The sequence below is a fragment of the Natrix helvetica genome, assembly GCF_964273705.1.
Source record: "Natrix helvetica genome assembly, chromosome: 3".
Lineage (NCBI taxonomy): Eukaryota > Metazoa > Chordata > Lepidosauria > Squamata > Natricidae > Natrix > Natrix helvetica.
The window spans coordinates 141882005-141908519 of NC_138549.1; the positions used below are offsets into that span (position 1 = coordinate 141882005).

Genomic DNA, 26515 nt, shown 5'->3' on the forward strand with positions numbered 1-26515 from the left:
AACTATAGAGATTAATTTACAGCTCAGGTAAATCCCTGAAGAGAACTAAGCTATTTTAATTCCTCATAGGATTCAGAAGCATATTACTAGCAGGAGAAAGTTCTGTTTTCTTCAATCTCAAATAGCAAAAATAATGCATTTTGGTGTAGATTATTGGGAAGGTTGAGACATAATTACACACATTCTCTGTTGATTCATAAAAACCACCATCGAACAAAATATGGAACTAATATGGTTAGCTTTACACTTTTGTTTAGATTTTCATTCTGCCATGTTATGAATATATCTCCCTAAGCTATCTAATCATATCCTAGGTGAAAAACCTCATTGAAGAAATGGCTGCTTTGGATGAGGTCATTGCTAAGTTAACCAAGGAGAAAAAGGCACTACAGGAGGCCCACCAACAAGCTTTGGATGACCTTCAAGCTGAGGAGGACAAAGTCAATACTCTAACCAAGGCTAAAGTCAAGCTGGAACAGCAAGTGGATGATGTGAGTACACACATGACAATGAATGGATTGTCATAATGGAAGAACTCATGTCTAATCTTATTATGTAGTATATCATGGGTGGACAATCTGTAGTATTATAACTAGATGCAACTCCATATCTTTTTTAAAGGAACCCCTGGAGCATTTTTCATACCTATGTCCACTTTTCGATGATGTGCCAATTTTTTCTACTATTTTATGGTTTTCGTGCTTTCTAGCTGGAGAGTGCTTTAGAGCAAGAAAAGAAGATACGGATGGACCTGGAAAGAGCAAAGCGCAAGCTAGAAGGCGATTTAAAACTATCACAAGAATCTGTGATGGATCTGGAGAATGATAAGCAGCAACTTGAGGAGAAACTCAAAAAGTAAGCATGTTTCACAAAATGGTAAATAGACATTTAGAGAACCAAATCACATTATGCATACTCTGCTACCTGTTTTATTTTGATTGATTTATTTGTATCCCATAGCGGCAAACATATTCAACACACCTTCCACCTTGTATTTTCCCCACAACAATTCTGTGAGGGGGGTTGGGTTGAAAGAGAGTGACCCAAAATCAACAGCTGGCTTTCATGGCTAAGCCAAGGCTTGAACTCACAGCCTCCCGCTTTCTAGCCTGGTGCCTTAATCACTAAACCAGACTGGCTCTCTAAATAATGTTCTCTACATCATATTCTCTTTATTTTTACTTTACCATTTAGTTTAATGCTTTCTTTACTTTAATCTAATGGCAGAAGATATTATGAATCAAGTACTGCTATCTAATGTTAATATTTTAATCATAATCGCTCTTATTCCACCTTAGAATTCTGAAGCAATACTAACAGACTAGAAAGAATTATTCTTCTACTGCATTGCCTAAGCCATCTTGAGAAGATAACTCTTGTATATGAGGCATTGTTCGAATGCAGTTCATAACGATTCATATGATTTGGAAAACAAACATCTGCAAAGTGCCTGCTTCATCATTACTTTTTAGAAAGATCATTAACAGGAACTGGAATACATTTCCATCCTTAGATATTTCAGGAAATGTGTTCAGCTTGGTATAAGTAATAATTCAGTTGTTAACAAAAGGCACTGAAACTTTTGCTTGCAGGAGAAATATTCAATTTGGGACAATAGCCAAAAGATAATTTTATGCATTTCTGATTTTAGAGAAACATAAATGCTTATTGTTAATTAAGACTTGCCTCTCTTGCTTTTAGTGATTTTCCCATTTCCCATTAAAAGTTTCATTCAGACAGGCTAGAGAAAAGATAATATGAAAAGTTTTGTAGTACAGCTATTTAGCATGCTTATTTTGCCTTCAAGAAAAACAGAAGCAAAATCTTCCTCTTTACCCCATACGTAAAGTGAATATTTATTTATTATTTATTTATTTATTTATTTATTTATTTATTTATTTATTTATTTATTTATTTATTATTTATTTATTTATTATTTATTTATTTATTTATTTATTTATTATTTATTTATGTCTATATATAGCTCAGGGTTGAACTGTGGAGTCCTTGTTGCTTTCTGAGCTTGTTGTTTGCAAGAAAGCAATACAAACGTCACAAATTATCACATTGGTTAAAGAATCAAGCATCATGAGTATAAGATGCATGCGTTACATTTATTTATTTTTTTCATAGGAAAGACTTTGAAATGAACCAGTTAAATTCAAGAATTGAAGACGAACAGCTTCTTGGAATTCAGCTGCAGAAAAAAATTAAAGAACTCCAGGTATAGAGATGTGTGTGTGTGTGTGTGTGTGTGTGTGTGTGTGTTTAAATGGAGGCCGCAGATGGACCATCTTAGTTGGGTTACTTCATGGGTTGTCCATAGTGCCGTAATTTCTATTCCTAGTTCCTCAAAAGCAGTCTGAAGATAGGTTTTTTTTTCTTTTGCTGATGTTTCAACACTGAAAACAATGAGAAAAGGATTGTTTATCTTCCTCAATCAGCTGTTGGCCCTAAAGGGGGAAACAATCCCTCCACCCTACTCCATGCAAAAGAGAAATGAAATAAATGATGAGAACCTTCCTCTGTCCCTATTTAATGATTTCATGTTAAATCCATTTGTCTGATTATATACCAATAATCTGATCAATTATTATAAGAGGAGCTGCAAAACCCTGAAGCTACGTTTCCTGGTGAAAGACTTACTAGGACGGAAGAGTCCTGGGTGCTTGTGCACTGATGCTTTCACCTACTTTGGTAATAAACATCTGCAAGAAAACAACAAGCTCAGAGAGCACCAAGAACTCTCTGACTCTCTTTCAACCTGGAACTGAAAATATTCTTTTCTATCAGTACCTACTAGCACTGGTGAACTTCAGAATTTGGAGTCATGAAGAAGGGAAATAAAATATAAATTTGCTCTAGATTTGGGACATGCAGTTGGTAATCAGACTCTACATAGCAATAGCACTTAGACTTATCTATCACTTTACAGCCCTTTACAGCCCTCTCTAAGTGGTTTACAAAGTCAGCATATTGCCCCCAACAATCAGTCCTCATTTTACCCCCCTCGGAAGGACGGAAGGCTGAGTCAACCTTGAGCCTGGTGAGATTCAAACTGCCAAATTGCAGTCAGCTGGCAGTCAGCAGAAGTAGCCTGCAGTACTGCACTCTAACCACTGCAGGTTAGAGCGCAATACTTCAGAAACCTTTCATGGTGCGAATGACATCAAAAATTCATTGAATGAGTGACTCTTCTTATCTTGTTTAGTTTAAGTTTGCAGGAGCCACAGCCATTGTAACAAATGGTGAGAGTTTCAGAAAGTTTCAGTTCAGCACACCTGGAGGGTTCCCTTCCCATGCAATATTGTCATGAATAAAAAGAGTCGTTAACTGGAAAGGGGCAATGAAAATAGGATTACAGTAGCAACAGTAACAGGGTAACATGGTTTTCATTGGAACAAAATTCATTCATTGGAACAAAAAAAATACAATTGAAAGAAAAGTTGAAGTATTCCCCCCTCTCCAGCATATTATTTATCGCAAAAATCAAAATGGGTAAACATTCCATGTAGCTAATGAGGATTTTTAAGTAGCCCACTGCAGTATACTCTAAATATTCTGGTCATCTAGGGTTAAGTGATCCGTATTGTTGAATATGGTAATGGAGAGGGAAATTTTGGGCATAGGTTTCCCTCTGGTCCGCCTGTCAGACGAGAAGTCTGTAGTTTAAAGGGATTGGTTCTCGCAATTGATGGGAACATTCAAGGGATCTCAGTGGCTGAGCTGTCACACAGCTCCCTTTAAAGAGGGAACTGCCGGACAGCTCTGGCACTTGTATATATTAATCTATCTAATAAAGAGCTGTTGCACTAGCCGCAAGTCTTGCCTCTTCACTCGCCCCACAATTAACATATATGTAGGTGAAAGTCCAGGTAGAAAAGGTATAAGCAAAGCTGGCAGAAACAGGACAGATTTTTCTGGTAGTTCCTGTCATTTGTTATCTCCTTACAGGCTCGAATTGAGGAGCTGGAAGAGGAGCTTGAAGCAGAACGAGCTGCCAGAGCCAAAGTGGAGAAGCAAAGAGCTGAAGTAGCTCATGAGCTGGAAGAGCTGAGTGAGCGGCTTGAAGAGGCGGGTGGTGCCACAGCCTGCCAAATAGAGCTGAACAAGAAACGTGAAGCAGAGTTCTTGAAGTTACGCAGGGACCTGGAAGAAGCCACCTTGCAGCATGAGTCAACTGCTGCCACCCTGCGCAAGAAGCATGCGGACTCAGTGGCTGAACTGGGAGAGCAGATTGACAACTTGCAGCGTGTCAAGCAAAAGCTAGAAAAGGAGAAGAGTGAATTGAAGATGGAAGTGGATGATCTAGCTTCCAACATTGACTACCTCACAAGGAACAAGGTGAATGGTTGAGTCATGTGGAATTCTATTAAAACTTATTGTTTGTGTATTAATGGATGGCAGGGGAGCGTTATTGTGGGGTAAATGTCTCGTATAAGAGCTATCAGTATGATGAAGGGTTTATTCCTTCCACAGTTGCTATTTTGGGCTTTGTGTCAACCCTTTGATCTATGCTAGTTTCCTTTTCTGTTTAGACCAGACTTTCTCAAACTTGGCAACTTTAAAATGTGTGGATTTCAACGCTCCAAATTCCTCAGCCAACCATGACGGTTTACACAGTCCCTTCGGAACTGTCTACATCAGTGTTTCTCAAACTTGGCGACTTTAAGTCCTGTGGACTTCAACTCCCAGAATTCCCCAGCCAGCTATGCTGGCTGGGGGATTCTGGGAGTTGAAGTCCACAGGACTTAAAGTCGCCAAGTTTGAGAAACACTGGTCTACATGTAGACATATATAATTCTAATATATAGTTACTTTTGAAATGTTAAAAAAGCATATCTTTGATGCAAAAGACAACATATTGAGAAAAATGGTCTTCTCCTCTTATCAAGTTTCTAGACTCAATGACTGTAAAGGAAAAAAACCAGCAGACCTGGTTAAAAAAAGTGTCACAGTAGTTAAATAATCTCAGAATACAGACTGAAAACAGATTTTGGTTCAACATAATTTTAGCCAACCTTAAGGCTAACATAAACAGAATAAATGCTACAAGGCTAGAAATAAATCAGTCTTTGTTTTTTTAAAAAAAAACATCAATTGACATTAATTATAGAAATTACAAAACTTAATTTTTCCTAATAAAGAATTGATATGATAAAAAAGATGACAGTCTTCCCTCAATTTGGAAGTACAGATCAGATGTATCTAATGCAGAAATCAGGTTTCAATAACTGTTCTTCCCACTTTCTGTATGACTTAGCTTCACTGACTGATCAGGACTCTGAATGACTGATGGAAAAAACAGTAGCTGTCTCTTCTTAGAACGACTCATAGATCCCAGTTTTGTGTTCAATTGGGAAGCTAAGAAACCTACCATATGAATATCATACCAAAGTCTGAACCATGGAGTAGAATTCTTAATCTAGACCTGACCTTTTCCTTGATTATTTAATTCTTAGACAATTCCAGAATGTATCCAAACTTTTTCTTCCTGTTACAGGCAAATGCTGAGAAACTCTGCCGGACATATGAGGATCAGCTAAGTGAAGCCAAATCAAAAGTGGATGAGCTCCAGCGTCAGCTGGCCGAAGTGAGCACCCAGCGTGGCAGACTGCAGACTGAAAGTGGTATGTTACAGAAACACTTTATAGACCCTGGGAAAAGACTAAGCTGTCAAATCTATCAGAGCAGTTTTTACTTTTGAATAGCAGATGTAATGGGTCTCCTCAAGATTAAATCAATCTAGTAATATAGCATTGATTATTGATGTTAATACTTACATATATATTTATGGCATATGAAGAACTAAAGCCGCTGCAGAACTTTGAAGAAATCTGATTTGGTACAAAAAACAAACAGACAAACAAAACAGGGAATTTGTACAATTCCAGAAGTGGGTAGAAGAAGGAATTTCAGCCACTGTGATCTGTCATGGGAATGCTACCTTTTGAAATTATCAGAGGTATACAAATGTTGTTCTCTCTTGAATCTGTGATTAGCAGAAGTTGTAGAGAAATCTTTGTGTATTGGATTTGAGCATAATGTGTGATTTCTCAGCCATAGAATGGCTCACTTATGAAGGTTTTTAGGGGAGAAAATTGTATAAAATACAACTGCCGTCCATCTTGGCCAGCATGATTAATAATCAAAACTACTGTATTTCATTAACTTCTGGGAGGGCATATACATTGCTTACATTTGCTGTAATTGTTTCATTAACATTTCTTAATCATTAAGAAAAGATGAATTATTAACTGATTTGACAGCATACTCATAAAGCCCAGGATGATAACAGCAAACATGGCAGAGTAACTAAGAACCATGTACAATATAAGAACAGCTTTGAATCATTATCAACTAGTTTCACTTTCTTGAAAAGATACAGTTTTCAATTTTTCTGTTGAACTCACAGAATATCCATTGGAATTCAGGACCAATCCTGAAATTTACTGTGTCTAGTTTTGATACTAAAGCAATTGAAAACTATGAGTACTATAATGAACAAATTTGACCGTGATATGTATATATATATTTTTACACAATAAGGTGAACTTAGTCGGCTCCTTGAAGAGAAAGAATCTCTTATAAACCAGCTGAGTCGGGGCAAAACATCATTTACCCAAACCATTGAGGAACTCAAAAGGCAGCTAGAAGAAGAGACCAAGGTGATTATTTAAACATATAGAGATTAGATCTGTGGTTATGAACAGATGATTTTACTGGATTCAGACTGATGTTGTTAAAAACCAGGCGTGGTTTTTAAGAGTGGGGATTTCTGAACAGATTGCAAAACTTGAGGAACATTTGCAATCTTCCTTTGTCATTTTAGAAATCGTTTGCATAGATTCTGCACTATAGATTCTGATTGCTTACCAGATATGCACTTATTTTTCTCCTTTGCTGATATCATTCAAATGATGTTGGTGAGTAAACAAGAATCAGCAATTCTTGATGAGACAAAATAGCTCTATAAACATTGGGTAGATGCCTTCTCATCTCAAAGCCAAGATAAGAATAGCCAAATTTTCATTGATCTGAAAATGTGGAAGGAAAAAAAATCAAGAGTTAAAAAAATTATAGTGTTTTTTTTAATTATATGCTTCCCAAAGTCATGTTTTGGGAGATGGGTGACTATATAAATGTGAAACAAATATGTGAATAGCCAGGTATATACATAATCTTTGATTTCTGTGTTCAGCAGAAACCAGATCTGTGTACTATACACATCCATATTTTTCTCATAAACCATGGCTATCCTAACAAATAATTACCTTCATAGAGTCATTATTGGAGTGGGCAGCATATACATCTGATAAATAGGCAGCAGCAAGCCAGACCTCAATGCTTCTCAAAATGCATCTATGGGAACATATCAAATCCCAATTTATTTGACATGGAGAGAGTTGGAAATATTAACTGCTTGATAAAGAATTGATTTTATTTTAATCCCAACAATTTTCAACTTTTCAGTCCAAGAATGCTTTGGCTCATGCTTTGCAAGCATCCCGCCATGACTGTGACCTTCTGCGGGAGCAGTATGAAGAGGAGGTGGAAGCCAAAGGGGAGCTCCAACGTTCTTTGTCCAAGGCCAATGCTGAAGTGGCCCAGTGGAGGACCAAATATGAAACAGATGCCATCCAGAGAACAGAGGAATTAGAGGAAGCCAAGTGAGTTCCTATAATAGTCATCCACACTAAGTATATTCTGAGAATCAAAATTCTATGATACAGGGAAGCACTTTGGTATCACAGCTATGCCTATTAACATTTTTGCAATGAAAGCAGGGGGAAATTCCATATTAGGACTTGTTGAAGGACACCATGCAATGGAAGTAGTAGGGTTTCTGAAGTTTGATCTCCAGTGTGTGCTCCAATACTTTCCCTATCTAATCAGCATGATTGGCAAATTTCAGGAAGAAGCTGGCCATCCGTCTACAAGAGGCAGAGGAGGCTGTGGAAGCAGCCCATGCCAAATGTTCTTCTCTGGAGAAAACCAAGCATCGTCTTCAGACTGAAATAGAGGATCTGTCCATTGACCTGGAGAGAGCTAACTCAGCTGCTGCTGCTTTGGACAAGAAACAACGTGGTTTTGACAGGATCATTGCTGAGTGGAAACAGAAATATGAGGAAACGCAAGCAGAGCTGGAATCTTCTCAGAAAGAGTCCCGTAGCCTGAGCACAGAACTCTTCAAGCTCAAGAATGCCTATGAAGAGTCCCTGGAGAATCTAGAGACTCTCAAGCGTGAGAACAAGAATCTGCAAGGTATCGACAAGGCTGTATCACTTCTAAATGGCACAGTATAACTTTTAAAAAAAATCCTTAAGGCAGAAGCAGAAATATAGAACAAGAAGATAGAAACAGTAGAAGAAATAAACCAGCTTTCTAACATACTTTTTGTAATATAAGCCAGTATGTTTATCCATACCTAATTCATAATGGCTCAGAATTTTCATTGTTACACATTCAATTTTAGGTTGTTTATTACTTGACTGTATGAATTTGCTTCTATACAAGAAGGCAGCGAAAAGTTTAAAAGAAAAAGATGGTTCTTTTTGAGGTGATTTTGGGGCTGATTTATTTTCTGAAAAATAGTGGAAAATTGTCCTTTTGCAATTTGAAAGTTTGTAGTCATATTTCTGTGGTACAATTTCAAGGGGAATGCTGCAAAGATGGGATTGGGAGAGGTTACAGGTGGGTTGTCCATTAAATAGATATAGATCAATAATCTATTTATCCCAACCAGTTAATCAAAAAATGAGTAGAAAATTGATGGGCCAGTATTTTTAATTTTTTGTAAGTCTGATATCAATATTGTAGCTCCATAACATGTTGGATAATGTTAGATTGATGTTCTGTTCCCAGATAACCATGGCATCTTGGAACAGTTGCCAACTCTAGACGGGTATAATTCATAGGACTTTAAATAAAAGGAGAAATCCTTTGTGCTCCTTGGAGCAAGTTGTGTGTGCAAGGAAATCTTACATTCAATTGTAATAAGTATTTTACTCTTATTTCCCTTTGATGTGAGTTTTGACTGCTTTCTCCTAGACATTAATAATTATTAAGGAAAGAAAAAACAGATAGATTAGTCTGGTGATGGTTTAAGTGATTCTATTAATACAAAATGTATAAACGCAGGTAGGAATAAAGGGTAGCATTCTATAAACCAGTGAATGGAGCACAATGTGATCAAAATCTTCTATTACCCCTAGTGACATGAAATTGCTCTGATGGCATAACCAAGTTTAACCTTATAGACTAGAAATTAAATATGATTTTGAATACAGTAGAGAATGCAAACAATAGGTGGGGGTTACCCAAGTTTCCAGACTACAAATAAGTGTATACTATTTGTCTTGGTCTCTTCAGAGGAGATAATGGACCTAACCGATCAAATTAGCATGAGTGGAAAAACCATCCATGAACTTGAGAAACTGAAGAAAGGCTTGGAGACTGAAAAGAATGACATCCAAGCAGCCTTAGAGGAAGCTGAGGTAAGCTCTTGAATAATTGTGGTAAGCCTTGCTATTATTAAAACTTGACATATCAGCAGGTATTATGCTTTACTTGGTTTGGATTCAACATATTGAATGCATTCACAGCAGTGATCTGTAAACCATGGTTTATGGTTTAACATAGTATGTGAACTATCTTGTTGTGCCATAGTCAATAAATATTTAAATGTGACCTGTATACCAAGCAATATGAGTAGTATCCAAATCACTTTCCAAATACAATGGAGGCGGCAAAGAATTGGGTGTGAAGGGAACAGTGTAACATGAGGTAAAAATGAAATAGGAATTGGCGGAACTGTGAGGGTATATTGGCTTGGTATAAATATAATGAAGAATAAGTGGCTTTCTTTTACATAAACTAGTTTGTTCAGCAAATCATGATTAAAAAAGATTATGGTTTAAGTAGAGCAATTATCCAACAGGACCTATAACAAACCCTCTTCCTGTTTGTCCCAATCTGGCTGTTGCCTTTTGCTACTTTCTCCATGTGTCTTTGATCCAGTATTTAAAACCCAATAAATAACACTACAGTAGGAGGAGGCCATTATCTGGGTCTGACATGGCATCTAGAGCTCAGAAAAATGTATTTCTAGATTTTCTGCAAAGATCTCCTAATGCCTGAGAATGAATAGATATTATAAAGATGTTTGCCTAATCCACAGATAAGTAAAATGGTGTCCAGTTGTTTGGCCTTTAATTTTAATTTAATTTTCATCAGTGACAACCATAGCTTTGTCAAAAGATGTAATTATGAAAATTGATCTCTTAAAAAAAAGGGAAAAATTAAAAAGGAAGACAGCGATCAGAAATGTTGATTGTAATCCACAATCAGAATATAGCACATTGAAGGGAAGTGAACTTCTGTTGAGATTTATCACTATTTATATTTCTGTGACTTAAGGGAGCCTTGGAACATGAGGAGAGCAAGACCCTGCGCATCCAGTTGGAGTTGTCCCAGATCAAAGCTGATGTTGATAGGAAACTCGCAGAGAAAGATGAAGAGTTTGAAAATCTAAGGTAGAAATATGACACATTGGAGATTCTGTTATATACTTTATGGGATGAATTGTAGTGATATTATCTTGTAAGATTTTCATGACAAATGAGGAAATCTACCTTCAGAGGCACCGTTGAAAAAAGCAAGGCTGCATTGATGGTTCAGTGTTACTGGGCTAATGAATTAAGTCATCATCTTCTTTTAATGACCCCATAATCCCTTGTGGGGTGGAGTTTGGGCAACTGAATGGAGCTGAGTATTTACTGGCCAGATGCCTTTCCTATTGCCAGTGCGGAGTTTTGTTCCGCAGATATATTCTCATTGTGCCCAGAGAGAGAAATATCTGCCTCTACCTAGGATCAAACTCACACCCTCCAGATTGTGAGGCGAGAGCTCCACCTCTATGCCACCACACCACTCGGGCTAACAAATTAAGTGCCTCACACTAAAACCCTTTTCTTTTTTCTTCCAGGCGTAATCATCAGAGAACCATGGATTCCATGCAGGCCTCATTGGATGCTGAAGCCAAAGCCAAAAATGAGGCTGTCAGGTTGCGAAAGAAAATGGAGGGAGATCTCAATGAGATGGAGATCCAGCTGAGTCATGCCAATCGTCAGGCTGCTGAGTCTCAGAAACTGGTGCGGCAGCTCCAATCCCAACTGAAGGTCTGTCTTAATCATTTCTCAAGTAAATGTAGTCTATCAGCCAGCTGGGGCTCTCTTTTCCAATCTTCTCAGTGATTATCACCTTATATTAAAAGGTGGCAGTTTTATTTGGAAGTGGCATGTGCTATTATTTTTCTGTCTTCAAGGGCTGCAGAGAATGCAAAGCACTGTGCAGTCATAGCCACTGTGGGATACAGCTAAAACTGTTCGCATCCCCCCTCCCCCCATGGGGAATTGGTTTCTCCCCTCAGACTGGATTTATTAGCTAGGAACTTAATGCACTGTTAAGAATGTTATTTCAGTCCCAAGAAGCTAAAGGCAATAGAAAGTCAGGAGTTTGTCATGAGGTATGTTGAATCGGGTGAATGGATGAGACAGACTCAGGCTTAGTGGCAAAACAACAGCTCTTTATTAGAACAACTATGTACAAGCCAGCACCGCTCCGTTTGACAGCTAGCCCTTTTATAGGGAGCTGTCAAATGGCTTGGCCAATCAGCTTTAAGTGTTTTCCCGCCAGATCGGAGGACCTTGGTGGAACCTACCATACTGGCTGTCAGTATGTAACAAGGTAGTGCGATTTTGGGACCCTCTGGTGGCTGGAAATCTTTATGTGGCCCCAAAGCTGCAGGTAGCTCACCCTCTTACTTGATGTTCACTATTGGGAATCATTGTTTTACATCTTTAGTGGTTCGTTGAGTTTTGCAAAACAACTTTTATTTTTTCTTGTGTTAAAACTGACTTCCCTTGATACGATCCCCAGGATTTGCAGATTGAACTGGATGACACTCTACGCTATAATGATGATCTGAAGGAGCAGGCAGGTGCCTTGGAGAGGCGTAACAACCTGTTGCTGGCTGAAGTGGAAGAGCTGCGGGCATCCTTGGAACAGGCAGAACGTGGAAGGAAATTGGCTGAACAGGAGCTTATAGAGGCAACAGAAAGAGTCAATCTATTACACACCCAGGTGAGCTGGAGAATAGTCATTTCAAGCAGGGATAATCACTATTGGAATCAGTTCAAGATGGGAAAAGTGGGAACATTTTCATGGTTAACTGTTTTCTTCCCAACCAGAATACAAGCCTGATTAATCAGAAGAAGAAGATGGAGACAGATATTTCACAGCTGAGCACTGAAGTGGAAGACGCAGTGCAAGAATGTCGAAATGCTGAAGAGAAGGCTAAAAAAGCCATCACTGATGTAAGGGGCCTTAAAGAGCAGGGGTGGGAATATGGTGAGGGCTACACTGATTTTTCATATAGGCCTTTATTGGTGTGGCAGTTTCCTTCCCCAGTGTTTCCCATAGTTCTTTTCTATGGAGCTTAATAGCAAATATACAATGAAAAGGAGTATTTGAATAGTATCCAGAGGTGGGTTGCTCCCAGTTTGGCCTGGATCAGGCAAACCAGTATTAGTGGTGGTGAGAGGCTCCAGCCACCCGTCCGGACGTTTCTGCACATGGGGGCGCACATGGGGATGCGCCCGAACTGATAGTAAAAAAATTGGCAACCCACCACTGATAGCATCTAGCAACTTTCATTGATGGGGAACTCAACGTTTGGCAATATCTAATATCTGGCAGCAGGATCAGATATTACTGAACTTGTAAGCCAGCTTATCTCAAACTAGCGCCCTCCAGATCAGTTAGCTGTAATTTTCATAATCAGTCACAGTAGCTAGTTTTAATACCAAATGAATGTTTTGGCTGTTGTCCCTATCAGGCAGCCATGATGGCAGAGGAACTGAAGAAAGAGCAAGATACAAGTGCCCATCTGGAACGGATGAAAAAAAATATGGAACAGACCATCAAAGATCTACAAATGAGGCTGGATGAAGCCGAGCAGATTGCCCTTAAAGGGGGCAAGAAGCAGATTCAAAAACTGGAAGCCAGGGTTAGTATTTCAAAGAACACCTACTTTTTCTGGCAAGATCCTAATTTCTTGTGGATTATGTGGCTAATAAAACTAGATGGGTTATTAAAAGTTTGGATTCAGTGAGGTCTGAAATCATTTAAAGTTAAATACAATCATATTCGCAAGGCTCTGCTGAAGAGGCAATAATCCCTCGTCACGTTGTAGTCCATTAATATCCTATGACATTTCCAATGCTTTGTGAAGCATGACAAACAATATATTTCTTCATTTTCTGAGCCAAGGAAGAAGGCAAAAGAACTTAACTGTACTGTTTGATCTTATTCAGGTACGAGAACTAGAAGGTGAGTTGGATTTAGAACAGAAGAAGAATGCAGAGTCTCAGAAGGGCATTCGCAAGTATGAGCGAAGAGTCAAAGAATTGACTTATCAGGTACAAATGTCATCATCTTCACATTGAATCCTCAGATCCATTTTCATTAACACATAGGGTGAAACCAACAAAAAACATAGGGGGAGCATTATACAAAAGTGAAGCCTCTCCTTTTGCCTGCAGATATCCCACCATTTTAGCATAATTCAAAGTTCTTCAGGAGACAGCAAACTCCAAGGTTGTTTCATTTGGAATGAGAGCAAGAAGTATTGTCCTCAGTCTAATTTGGATTTGTGATTTTATTTCACAGACAAAACTGATGGGCATCATATCATGTCATCACTTTGGCTACACGATTATCAATTAGTTTGCACAGCTAACAAGATCAATTATCCTTTAAAGCTATTGACCAAAACACCTAGGTTTGAGTAAATAGTACAAAAAACCAAGACTTAGGCTAGAGATCATTCACAAAATTCTCTTATTGTATTTCCAAATCAAACTATATTTTTCCCATGTCATCTTCTCTAGTACATTTCTATCAATGAAAGGAAAGCTCAGTAATAGGAATCAAATTTGAATACTTTGCTCAAAATAGCAATAGCACTTAGACTTATATACCGCTTCATAGTGCTTTACAGCCCTCTCTAAGCAGTTTACAGAGTCAGCATATTGCCTTCAACAATCTGGGTCATAAATAACCTATAGACAAATCAGGAAGAGGGAGGACATATTTCCAACAAGTGAGAATGCTTCAGAAATTTCTTCTATGGAATATGAGTAGAATCTCAGTTTAGCTATCCAATTAGAGGGAGGGTTTGTCTATTAAATCCAACTATCTGTTAAATATGTTATGTTAAATCCAAATGTACATCCTTTGAATCAATTTATTTGTGTAATTACATAGCTCATGTAAAATGACATCACTTGCAATAAAACAAAACCTCAATTTGATGGATGAGAGGGGGTGGAGTTAAAATGAAAAAAAAAAGCTCATTATTTTGGAAATCCACTAAACCAAGGTCCACTATATCAAGTTTTATCAGAAAACTTACACTTTTATACAGTCATATGGTAACATATATGGGGTGAACCAGATATTTGATTATTACATTTCAGACTGAAGAGGACCGGAAGAACCTGGCACGAATGCAGGAATTGATTGACAAGTTGCAGAGCAAAGTCAAGAGCTACAAGCGTCAGTTTGAGGAGGCAGTAAGTAGGGATTCCAGCAATTTAAAAGGCAATAAAATGCTAGTTCTAGTCAATTCCAGTTTCCTTAATCGTCTATTTGTATCAGTATTACTGTGCCAGAAATCTAATTTAAAAATACAATTCCAAAATGACACTTTAGAAATTCAGACTTCTCCAAAGTACTTAGGAAGACCAACTCCCTTGGCTCTACATCTTAACTCTCTGGATTAAAGAGGCATTAGTGTCCCTACTACTATCGAAAATGTGCCAAACCTTTCGTGTGCCTAGAACATTGTTTGCCATAATTCCTCAGTCATTTAGTGCAGCCAAGAATTTTTCCCATATCTGGTTCCACTACATCAAATTCCATCTTTTTCTTATAGGAGCTACAAGCCAACTCCAACCTGGTCAAATACCGCAAAGTGCAACATGAGCTTGATGACGCTGAGGAACGAGCAGATATTGCAGAGACGCAAGTGAACAAGCTGCGTACTCGCACTAGGGAAGTTCCTCTGAAGGTGAGAACAATGTTGCCTGAGGTAAAGCATGGTAATTATCTCCCCATCAGTCTCATTCCTTAATGGATAAACTGTTGGGGAACACACATTAACTCTTGATGTGATGTGATTTCATTGGCTTCACTAAAGGCTACTCAGCCGTAATCGATGTATAAATCAGGGAATAGATAGCAGGAAGGATGGCTGAGACACAGGGCATGAGAAAGATTAATGTGTTCTCTGTTTTTGCTTGCTTAAGTCAGACAAAAATCTTGAAGCATGAAAACAATGTATCACAGGCTGAGTTGAGCTTTCAACAATGTAATATGTAATCCGAATACAATAATGATAAACATCATTGTATTCTGATGTGGAAGATCCAAGCCACAAAACAATTGAAACCATTTTTCATGAAAGAGGGAGAGTGGGCTCTGAGAAGCTATCTGTAGCAATCAAACATGAGTGTAACTTTTTTTTTTAATTATTGTTAACAGCACGAAGAATAAGAAACTCCAGGATAACATCTCTTCGATGAATATGTCTGTATAAAGGCTGCAACAGTCATTTCTGTCTCCGTAGTGAATAAATAAAGTCTAATTCTCATGATGGAAGGTGTGTAACTTCTTTTGAGAATATTCAACTGTAGAATGTCTCCCTATGAGGCTTTTTTTTTTAAAAAAATGGAACTTTGTCTTATATCTTATTTACGGCCAAACCTCAAATGTGGAAAGAGTCTGGCAGCATCTTTCAAGATTAACATTATTATTTAAGGAATACGTATTTCTAAAATAAAGCATTTTATGACTTGCATTAAAAAAAAAAAAATCTCCGGTGTAACCAGACTTTCAGAATTTGGCTATCACAGCCTAACATGAGGAATATTCAACAGTCTTGGCGACCTGCTGCTATGAATTCCTGATTGATCTACCTTTTAACAACAAGCTCAAACTGCAATTCTTTGAATGATATTTCTCGAGACATGTTTTAAAATAGAATTCTTTATTCCATTTAATACATTTATGTTGTGTTAGTAAGTCAGTATTAATCTGGGCAGCATGAACATTAATTTGTGTGAAATAATTAAATGTCCAGAAACATTTGCTGGCTAGGGAAGTCGCCTTTTGGCCACAAAACAGTTCCATTCCTTCAGCAATTTCCCTTTTTTAAAAAAAGCCACATTTAAATGTGATTTGCCACCTATTGCTCCTCAACGCAATTTATATGTAATCCAAGGCTACTGTATTTTCTCATCATACACAAAGAAAATCTACAGCAGTAGTAGCTGTGGAAGAGGAACATGGGCACTCGGGTTTCCCTGTAAGGAACCAAAAGGCCAATAATACACCCTGAGCCAAAACATCCAACCCAACTCTTTGGAATCGACTACACTGAAAAGCCAGAAATAAATACACAGCATGATAGGTAAATCATCCTCAGAGTAGCTAAGTATTATTATTTTTTTTAGTGAGAGCAGTGTCACTGAAAGCCAAATTGATTAGTAAAAAGAAGGATGGTCATTCAAAGGCAAGACATATGTATGCATTAGGTACTTAGAATTCATTTTTGTAGACTATGGCCATACTGTGCTGATGTTTCAATTCTAATCAAAAGGCATTTGAATCCTGAAAGTTTACTACAATCACTGAGTCACTACAATGACCTAGGATTGAGGGTGAGGATGTTGTAGAAGCTGACTCTCTCAAAACTTGTCCCAAACTAAAATTCTTGAATGACATTCTCCAAAGGCATCAGATGTATAATGGAGTAGAGGGCCACTGGGGAAGCCAGTTTAAACATACCCTTAAGAGATTCCTTTAAAGCAAGATACATGATTTACTCCAAAGTTTCCATTTTATTTCTGACAAGCCATAAAGAATAAAACAATAGGGATAACCTTAATAAAGTGCTGTTTTGTTCAGGTAATAGATTCACAATTAGACAATTACGGAGCAGTCGGGCTTTCTTGACACGGCTCTTATCATTAAAACAAATGGACACCGTCTTTGTCCCCAGTAAATACCTTAATAATTTTGTATGCAAATCAACCACAAGAGACCTGTTATTTCTATTACTTTTGCCCAAAAATAAGGTGCTATAGCGCATGCACAGCAAATGTGAATGGGGAAATAGATGATATCTTACTTTCAAGTATTGTAGGTTTCATGGAGATTTCTTGCTATTGCACTTCTAATTACATTTCTAATGGCCAATTCTAATAAAAACTTCATCCTTTGAAGGATAAATTTTTAACAGAATACAACCAAGAGGCTTTTCATGGATCTATTCTATTTAAGGTAAAATAAAATTGTAAATTGCTATAAAATTGTAAATGCACATGAAAGAATAGTTGAATGTTTAAGGACAAAAAAGGCTGTTCTAATGCTTCATAAATTCCATTAAGTGCTTGAGCACAATGTTGTAATGAAGCTTTTATTTAAAAAAAAGGTTTCTGAAATCAAACACCAGCTGTCTTCCAACTAACTTGTTTAAACACCGGCAGTTACAACAGCAAGTTTCATATTTACTGAATAATTCACCCCATATGAAATACAAGTATCAGTAGTAGACTAGACAACTTCCAGTTACTATTACACGTTAGGAACAATATGTATTATATATATTGTTCTGGTGTGCGGGCACATACACATCAGAACGGATGGTGCTAATTCTGTCATTTTAGCTGATGCCTCTGTTTCCAGAATGCAAATTAGTACACCTTTCTGTTCAATAGTAGATTTTATATTCAGCAAAAGCAATACAATACTGTGGAAGAAAACTCCATTTGCATTGTTTATTAGCAAAATGGCCAGACTGCAGAATTTAGAAAAAATTATATAAATGTTTAATTTATTTGCTCTCATTCCCTTTTTTGTCAATTAGATTTACAGATACAATGAAATGGAACAATAAAAATAAAAGAAAAAGGAAATGAAAAGGAGACTTGAAAGCACTGATTAAATGTTTCCAAAATATTTGGATATAAACCTATATATTAGATTAATATTTAATCTTTTTAGGATTGGTAAAATTCACATTTTTTAGATCAGGGAGAAATTTTTGTATTCTTTAATTTACAATCTGATTCATATAGGTAACTGTTGTCAATTATTTTATGAAACACTAATTTTAATAATCTGAAAACTATACATAGATTTATATCAATATCATTTGGAAATTTATTTGGTTAGTTTTACTAAGCTTGTAAGTAAACTCTTTCAATTTCCTTTGTGTTCTTTTTATTCTTCCTTGTTTTTCCACTGATTGTATCTGTAAACCTAATGAACAAGCAAGCAAACAAATAAAGCCAGGGAAAAAAGCCAACTACTTCCATCACTGTAATATATACCTGTTCTAGACAGCACTGTAAAAGTCCATTGAAGACAAATCCACAGACCAGAGAGAGGTACTTCTGAATGCAATAATACAGTGAACCAAAGAGGAGAATGGGACAGTTTAGTAGGAAACATTTCTAAAATCATTTGCAGAGAAAAAGGACACGCCATTATTTTTACGTATTTAAAAGTGAATTGCACACACGATCCTCTTGAAATGCAAAACAAAGGGAAAAAATGAGAAAAATTAGGAGTCACATTTTTATGATGACTTAAGAATGGCTGGTGTACGTTAGGTGTGCTCATAAAACCAGCTTAGGAAATTACCTCTCCTTTTAACTTCTAATTTGGGTTACCAGAAGGAAAATCACAGCTAACCCTTGCATATTGGAAAGATTCCACCTACCAAGCTCAAAGGCTTCTAGTCATAATGAGCATGGAAAAGTGGACTTTTTTTTTTTTGCAGACAATTCCAAGCAGTATGCAGATTTCCCTGAATATGTGATGCGTTTCAAGTTTGTGAAATCCTGCTCTTTAAAGAGGGCGGTGGGGCAAGGGAAGAAAATACATTAAGATAGTAATATTCCATAGTTCCAAGTTTGTGCACACAGCATATCCCTGAAAATCCAACGTCTGCAAGATTCCCTCTGAGGTATTGTCCACTGGAAGTGAGAACCGGTGGCGTTACTCTTCAGTGAAGTCTCTGTCAATCTCCATGTACGGCTCATCAATGTAGCTAACTATGGCACAAGGTGATGTCTGATCTGTACTAAGCAGAACAGACACAGTCTCTTTCCAATAGGAAAAACTAATACATGAACTCTGTAAAGGGAAAAGAAAGAAAAGTAAGCACCAACAAAACAAATGTCTCTGGAATATGGCTTGCAAGTAGTACAAATGGGATTCTATATGCTCTTGAAAAGGATCTGGAAGCTTCGGTTAGTTCAAAATATGGCAGCCCGCCTAGTTTTATGCAATCTAGATTCGCACATGTGACATCTCTCTTGCAGGAACTGCATGGGTTGTGGATTTGCTTCTGGATTCCATTCAAGGGGCTGGTTATCATTTTTAAACCCCTACTTGGCTTTGGGGGGGGGGTCGAGATTATTTGAAGGGATATATTTTTCCACTTACATCAGAATATAGTGGGGAAGCAGGATATTTTACAGGTCACCCTCAGTTAAGGAGGTCTACCTAGTGGGGCCAAGAAAAGGGTCTTTTCTGTGATAGCTCTCTCTGTGTGGAACATGATCTCTGAAGAGATAAGACTGACCTCCATCTTGATATTCTTACAAAAGGCCTGAAAACATTAATTTGCCAACGGGCCTGGGAACCCATCAAATGGTTTGTGCAGGTATCTCAGATATTGTACTTGGTGTTTTTTTCCTGTAAGCTGTCTGGAGTCATTATGAGTGAATTGGGCAGTCATCTAAATTTCCTAAATAAATACATACTTTAACATGCCATCAACATCTCACTGCTAGTATTTGAAGATACCACTAAATGTTTTGAATTGATAGTCTAACACATACTGTACGCAATTGCCCCCACCCCTCCCACAACAGTAATGAAAAATGCTCTGTAGAAATGTTTAGCCCCTTTTTGAAGGGAAGTGTTGAAGGGTTATTTTGAGGTACAACGGATGTGGGAACTGTTAAAACATAACCCACCAAACTGATCTTGGGCCTCCAAAAGTCCATTAAAATTGCATCAAAAATTTAGCAATTTGCCACCAAATGTTGGAGACTCAATCTTGTTAGGTTGAGGTGTTACTGGAAGTCATCAACAATTCATCAACCTGATCTCCAAGAAAACTAGATGCTATAGAGAATTTGGTCCAGTATAAACAAAATAAGCTAAAATTGGTTGAGAAAACACAGGACAACAAAAGAAAAATGAAGCAAAAGTGAATTGAAACCCTGAAAGCTTGCTAGGTTATCCTATGTATGCAGGTGACTAAATAAGAAATTATTTCCCTTATTTTAGCAGATTTTGACTAATGTCATATTTTAGTTAGTTTATGTAACATTCTGGGCCAAGAAAAGGTAATTTTGGTAGTACATAAATTAAATATCCAAAGCTAAATAAATCTGCTCATTTTACAGAACATACATGCTATATTAAATAATCAGGAAAGCTTAATTTTCTGGCCAATGGAAATTCTATATTCTTTTTTGGAGTCATCCATTTCATGTACTATATTTTATATTCTTGTAAAGCTAGTTTCCTTTATCACAGAAAGAAATAGGCTTTTAGGTTTGACATTCTCGATGCAGTATTGGTTTGAAATGGAAGCACAAAAAGTCCATCCTGGTAAGAATATCACACACAAATGTATCTGTCTGGATGTATTGGAATATTTAGTCCAAGAGTTCAATTACCTGAATTCTCAATACAATCATTTTAACTAGTCTAGGATGCATGGATTTTTTTATTGAATATTTTGGAATTGTTGATATCATACTGCAATGCATTCTGAAATGTGGCTGTCATTAATAACCATCTTTGTGGAAGATTGCTATGTGCTTATGCTGATCACTGCACAACATAAAGGACCTTGTTCTTGAAGGCCGAAAAGGGTCCCTTTGCAAACACATAGATTGTACAGACATTTTCTAATCAGGCAGCATTTTCCTACAGCTAAAACAGTAAAACTATTTGTATTAAAAACATATAATGCAGCAATTCTGGTTTGAAAAAGTCCACAGTAAATAGTCACTTGGATAGTACCAGAATGTTCCTATACCTGTTTAGGCTTACAAGCAAGAAACACTACAAAAACAATGAGTATTTTCCATTGTTGAAATCTCAAACAAGACATCTTAATTTATTTTCACTTCACTGTCAGTGAAATACAACCCACCATGCTAGGCATTACCATTATAATACATTCTTATGATTGAGCATCTGTTTTATTCCATCAAAAGCTTTCTCCTCTCCTCTGATTCACAATTTTGAAACACAAATATCTGCATGGAACTTAGCTTGCAGGCTTACATTTTCTAAACAGGTGCTGTCCTTGTCCTTATTGAGGTAATGCTGCTGCCAGAAACGAAGAAGACTATGAAAATTGTTCAGTATGAATCCAGGATATTTCTTCGTATATTCCATCTCTTGAAGGGTACGCAGATAGAATGGAAGCTTGTCTTTTCTTCGCGCTAACATTAAGATAACTAGACTTGTGTTCAGACAACTTACATTTTCCTAAAGTTGAAAAAAAGAATCAAGATGAGAGAACATATTATTAATTATTCTACAGAATACAATCAAGATATAAAATATCATTTTATCAATCAATATAGACATATGATTTCTGAAATCCAATTGCCATGTATTACCTGGGTCAGTGTTTGTACATGAATAATATTAATGAGTCGGAAAAGAAAGGACATCCTCATGGACATCTGTGACATGTATGATAATAGGCGGCACTCAGACAAGACTTCTGCAACTACAAAAAAGGAAGTGTGTTAGATTTAAAATGATGAGTCCTGAATGAGTTGTAATTCCGAAAAGAAGGGGTGGGGGAAGCACTGTTAATATGACTTCCATTCATAACTGGAAAGATTGGTTGTAATAGAAGTGCTTTTCAGAATGATAATTTTGGTCTCTTCAAAGAAAATGTGGCATTAGCCCATGTGGTTTCAATGATGGGAACTGATGGTATTTAGACAAGGGGAATTTGTTTCCTATACAAATCTTGATCGTACAATGGCGAGCAAAATTGTTGGCTATATTGGAGTATTTGCTTCAAGGAAGCTATTGTTGTTCATCAGCATTTCAACAGATTAAACTACATTTATGAATAAACTGTGTTAATGATCTCAAGGTATTTCTAGCAATGCCTAAAGGTTGTACAGGTAAGCTGCAAAAGGACATATTTGCGCAGATTTTTAATGTTGTTCCTTGGCCTCAAAAAAATTATTTTACCTTTAATATCTGACTGGCTCTCAAATCGATCCAGAGACAAAGTAATACAACGAACCAACATGTTGGAATCAACCAGTGAACTGTTGATTTGATTCAAAAATATCTGAAACTAAAATATTGGAATCATTAGGCTCTATCGTGAATACTATGTATAAATAAATAAACAAATGTAATACTAAAAAGGTATAAAAAGGATTCTAGGATTTTAGCTTTACCTTTTCATCTGAATTGATGTATTTATTAAACCTCTTGAAAGCATCTATGTTGAATTTCATCAGTTCCCCCAGAAGATCAAAATAACTTTGAAGCACGTCTCGTGATTTGCATTCACTATCAACAATGCAGTACAGAATATGCTGGCAAGATTAAACGGACTATTACTATAGGTTCAAGCTATTATATTTTTTATTACAATAACAACAGCAACAGCACTTAAACTTAAATACTGCTCCACAGTGCTTTACAGCCCTCTCTAAGCAGTTTACAGAGTCAGCATATTTCCCCCAACAATCTAGGTCCTCATTTTACCAACCTCAGAAGGATGGAAGGCTGAATCAATCCTGAGCCAGTAAGAATTGAATTGCTGAATTGCTGGCAGTTGATAGTCAGCAGAATTAGTTTGCAATACCGCATTCTAACGACTATGCTACCATGGCTCTTAAAATACAATTAATAATATAGTAGCATGATATTAAAATCAAACATTAATTTGGCAACAAGATTTTTTTGTTACATACTACAAAAATATGTTTCATTATGGTGTTTCCCCCGAAAATAAGACACGCCCTGAAAATAAGCCCAATCGGGCTTTTCAGAGCATGCGCCATAATAAGCCCTCCCCCGAAAATAAGGCAGCCCCCAACTATTTAAGCGCATGCACAACTGGTCCCCGCCATCACCTATTGGTACAGCTTCCAAGGCAAAAAGAGGGCCCGCCGCAAAAAGAGCGGCAGGCCAGCAATGCGATCACCCCCTCCTGCTGGTCCCCTCTTGCGCAACAAAACACCACCCACCCCACCCCAATGGTAAAGGCAGCCTGCCTGGTTTCCTTCCCCGCCGCCCCTTTAGCGAGGGGTGGCAGGTGGGGAGAGAAGCGAGGTGCGCGTCCTAGCGCTACCAGACTGACAGCTCCGCTGCGTTCCTCGCCCTTCTGTCCACTGAAGCCCCTTGTAAAAAAAAACTTGCGAGTTGAACTCATGAGGTTGTTTTTTACAAGGGGATTCACTGGATAAAAGGGCGAGGAACACAACGGGCCTGGAAAGGTAAGAGGCGCGCCTCACAGCCCAACACCGCCCACCTCGCCCCAATGGTAAAGGCAGCCTGCCTGGTTCCCTTCCACGCCGCCCCTTTAGCTAGAGGGGCAGGTGGGGGGGGGGGGAGAAGCGAGGCATGCCTCTTAACTGTTCAGCCCCGCTGCATTCCTTGCCTTACCTTGTCTTTGTCTCTGGCCAGTGGACGAGTGATCTGGGAATAGGGGATCTAGCCATTATTCCCCTGTCATGGTCGGATCACTCACTTCTCCGGCTTGACTTCCCTGGTGCTACCCCCCACCGCGAGGAGGCGGAACCGGAAGGCATTAGATGGTTCCGCCCCAAGCGCCTGATGGAACCAGATAGGTTCCAGACGGAGCTTGGGCCACCTCCTGTGGATCTGACCCGCCCTCGAGTAGAGGACCTGGTGGACGCATGGAATAGTGCGACTACCGGGGCCCTAGACCGGGTGGCGCCTTTGCGGCCTCTCCTGCGGCGACGAACCACCCTGGCCCCTTGGTTTACTGAGGAGCTAAGGGTGATGAAACGCCACAAGAGACGCCTAGAGAGTCGTTGGAGATCCTCCCGTTCCGAATTTGACCGAGCACAGGCACGAGCCTATTTGAGGACGTACCTTGTGGCACTAAGAGCGGCCAAACGTCAATATTGTGCCGCTCTTATTGCGTCCGCAGATAACCGCCCTGCCGCCCTGTTTCGGGTGACTCGCTCCCTCTTGTTTGAGAGACCGCGGGAAGCCCCTTTACAGGGCAGAGCAGAGGAGTTTGGGAAATATCTACAGGACAAAGTCGCTCAAATCCGGATGGGATGGGCCCCTTTCAGTGGTCCAGTAGAGACGCCCGTGGCGAGTCTTGAGGGACCGCTTTGGGAGGAGTTTGACTCGGTTGCCATCGAGGATTTGGACAGGTTGCGTGGACGCCTGCGACCCACCACATGTTTATTGGACCCGTGTCCCTCCTGGCTTGTACTGGCATCCTGGGAGGTTACGCGCGACTGGCTCCTGGGCCAAGTGAACGCCTCGTTGGGTGAGGGGTCTCTACCGGCTGCCTTGAAAGAGGCGGTGGTGAGGCCCCTGCTCAAGAAGCCTTCCCTGGACCCAACGGACCTAGCCAATTATCGTCCTGTCTCCAACCTTCCTTTTTTAGCGAAGGTTGTAGAGAATGTGGTGGTACAGCAGTTCCCACGTCACCTGGAGGAAAATGATTATCTAGACCCGCGCCAGTCCGGCTTCCGACCCGGGCACAGCACGGAGACGGCCTTGGTCGCATTGGTTGATGATCTCTGGAGGGCCACAGATAGGGGTTGTTCCTCTATCCTGGTCCTATTAGATCTCTCGGCGGCGTTCGATACCATCGACCATGGTATCCTGTTGCACCGGCTAGAGGGGTTGGGAGTCAGGGGCACCGTTTTACGGTGGTTTGGCTCCTACCTCTCTGACCGGACGCAACGTGTGTTGGCAGGGGAGCAGAGTTCGACCCGGAGGTCACTCACATGTGGAGTGCCACAGGGATTGGTGCTCTCGCCTCTCCTGTTCAACACATACATGAAACCACTGGGCGAGATCATCCGTGGCTTTGGGGTGGGATATCATCTGTATGCTGATGATACTCAGCTATACATTTCCACCCCGAACCACCCCAATGAGGCCGTCGAAATGATGTCCCGGTGTTTGGAGGCCGTACGGGTCTGGATGAATGGCAACTGACTAAAACTCAACCCTTCCAAGACGGAGTGGCTGTGGCTTCCGGCCCCCCGGTTCAACCAGGTGCTTCCATCTCTGGCCATTGGGGGCGTGCAACTAGCCCCCATGGAACAGGTGCGCAATTTGGGCGTCCTCCTAGATGCCCGGCTGTCCATGGATGACCATGTAACAGCCGTGGCAAGGGGGGCGTTCCATCAGGTCCGCCTGATGCGCCAATTGTGCCCCTTATTGGACCGGGATGCCCTACGCACAGTCACCCATGCGCTAGTGACGTCTCGCCTGGACTACTGCAATGCTCTCTACATGGGGCTTCCCTTGAGATGCACTCGGAGACTACAGTTGGTCCAGAACGCGGCCGCGCGGGTGATTATGGGGAGGTCTAGATACTCCCCTGTAACACCTCTCCTGCGCGAGCTGCACTGGCTTCCTGTGGTCTACCGAGTGCGTTTCAAGGTTTTGATTATGATCTTTAAAGCGCTTCATGGCATAGGACCTAGTTACATGCAGGATCGCATCCTGCCCCACACATCCCTACGACCAATTCGCTCACACAGAGAGGGACTTCTCCGGGTGCCGTCCGCCAAACAGTGTCGGGGGGCGACATCCAGGAGCAGAGCCTTCTCTGTGATGGGCCCAGCCCTGTGGAATGACCTCCCCCGTGACATCAGGATTATTTCCGATCTCCGCTCCTTCCGTGTACAGTTGAAGACCCACCTCTTTCAATTATCCGGCCTGGCTCAACCGTAATTTTTTCATATTCCTCCTGACTGTCTTTTTTAAATTTTAAATTTTTATTGTATATTGGGTTTTTATTAAACGGGGCATGTTAATGGTTTTAATTTGTCTAAATGTTTTAATCTATTACCTCCTCCGTGCATGTATGTCTGTGTATATATGTATGTTTATATATGTCTTAGTGTACGCCGCCCCGAGTCCTGCCCGGAAAGGGAGCGGCTAATAAATCCAAATTTATAAATTTATTATTTATAATTTTATTCGTCCAGTGAAGCCCCTTGTAAAAAAAAAACCTTGCAAGTTGAACTCACAAGGTTTTTTTTTACAAGGATGAAAGGGCAAGGAACACAGCAGAGCTGTCAGTCTCCAGTAGCACTAGGACATGCGTCTCGCTTCTCCCCCACTGCTACCCCTCACTAAAGGGACGTCGGGGAAG

The 26515-nt window shown here is 39.3% G+C and overlaps 2 protein-coding genes across 2 annotated transcripts in view; one reads left to right on the plus strand and one right to left on the minus strand.

Moving 5' to 3' along the window:
• MYH7B (myosin heavy chain 7B) overlaps window positions 1-15718 on the plus strand; it is a 52209-nt gene extending 36491 nt beyond the window's left edge. Inside the window, exons 25-42 of the mRNA XM_081948061.1 lie at window positions 315-491; window positions 710-855; window positions 2134-2224; window positions 3955-4344; window positions 5504-5630; window positions 6550-6668; window positions 7474-7670; window positions 7916-8265; window positions 9373-9497; window positions 10420-10535; window positions 10988-11180; window positions 11941-12144; window positions 12252-12377; window positions 12899-13069; window positions 13377-13481; window positions 14541-14636; window positions 14999-15133; window positions 15607-15718. Coding sequence (XP_081804187.1) covers window positions 315-491; window positions 710-855; window positions 2134-2224; window positions 3955-4344; window positions 5504-5630; window positions 6550-6668; window positions 7474-7670; window positions 7916-8265; window positions 9373-9497; window positions 10420-10535; window positions 10988-11180; window positions 11941-12144; window positions 12252-12377; window positions 12899-13069; window positions 13377-13481; window positions 14541-14636; window positions 14999-15133; window positions 15607-15618 — 2880 coding nt within the window. The 3' untranslated portion in view covers window positions 15619-15718. The remainder of the gene's footprint in view (window positions 1-314; window positions 492-709; window positions 856-2133; window positions 2225-3954; window positions 4345-5503; window positions 5631-6549; window positions 6669-7473; window positions 7671-7915; window positions 8266-9372; window positions 9498-10419; window positions 10536-10987; window positions 11181-11940; window positions 12145-12251; window positions 12378-12898; window positions 13070-13376; window positions 13482-14540; window positions 14637-14998; window positions 15134-15606) is intronic.
• A 1832-nt stretch (window positions 15719-17550) lies between these two features.
• Window positions 17551-26515, minus strand: part of TRPC4AP (transient receptor potential cation channel subfamily C member 4 associated protein) — a 38230-nt gene continuing 29265 nt past the window's right edge. Inside the window, exons 15-19 of the mRNA XM_081948062.1 lie at window positions 22590-22730; window positions 22375-22483; window positions 21783-21895; window positions 21442-21648; window positions 17551-19266 (exon numbers count right to left, since the gene is read on the minus strand). Coding sequence (XP_081804188.1) covers window positions 19129-19266; window positions 21442-21648; window positions 21783-21895; window positions 22375-22483; window positions 22590-22730 — 708 coding nt within the window. The 3' untranslated portion in view covers window positions 17551-19128. The remainder of the gene's footprint in view (window positions 19267-21441; window positions 21649-21782; window positions 21896-22374; window positions 22484-22589; window positions 22731-26515) is intronic.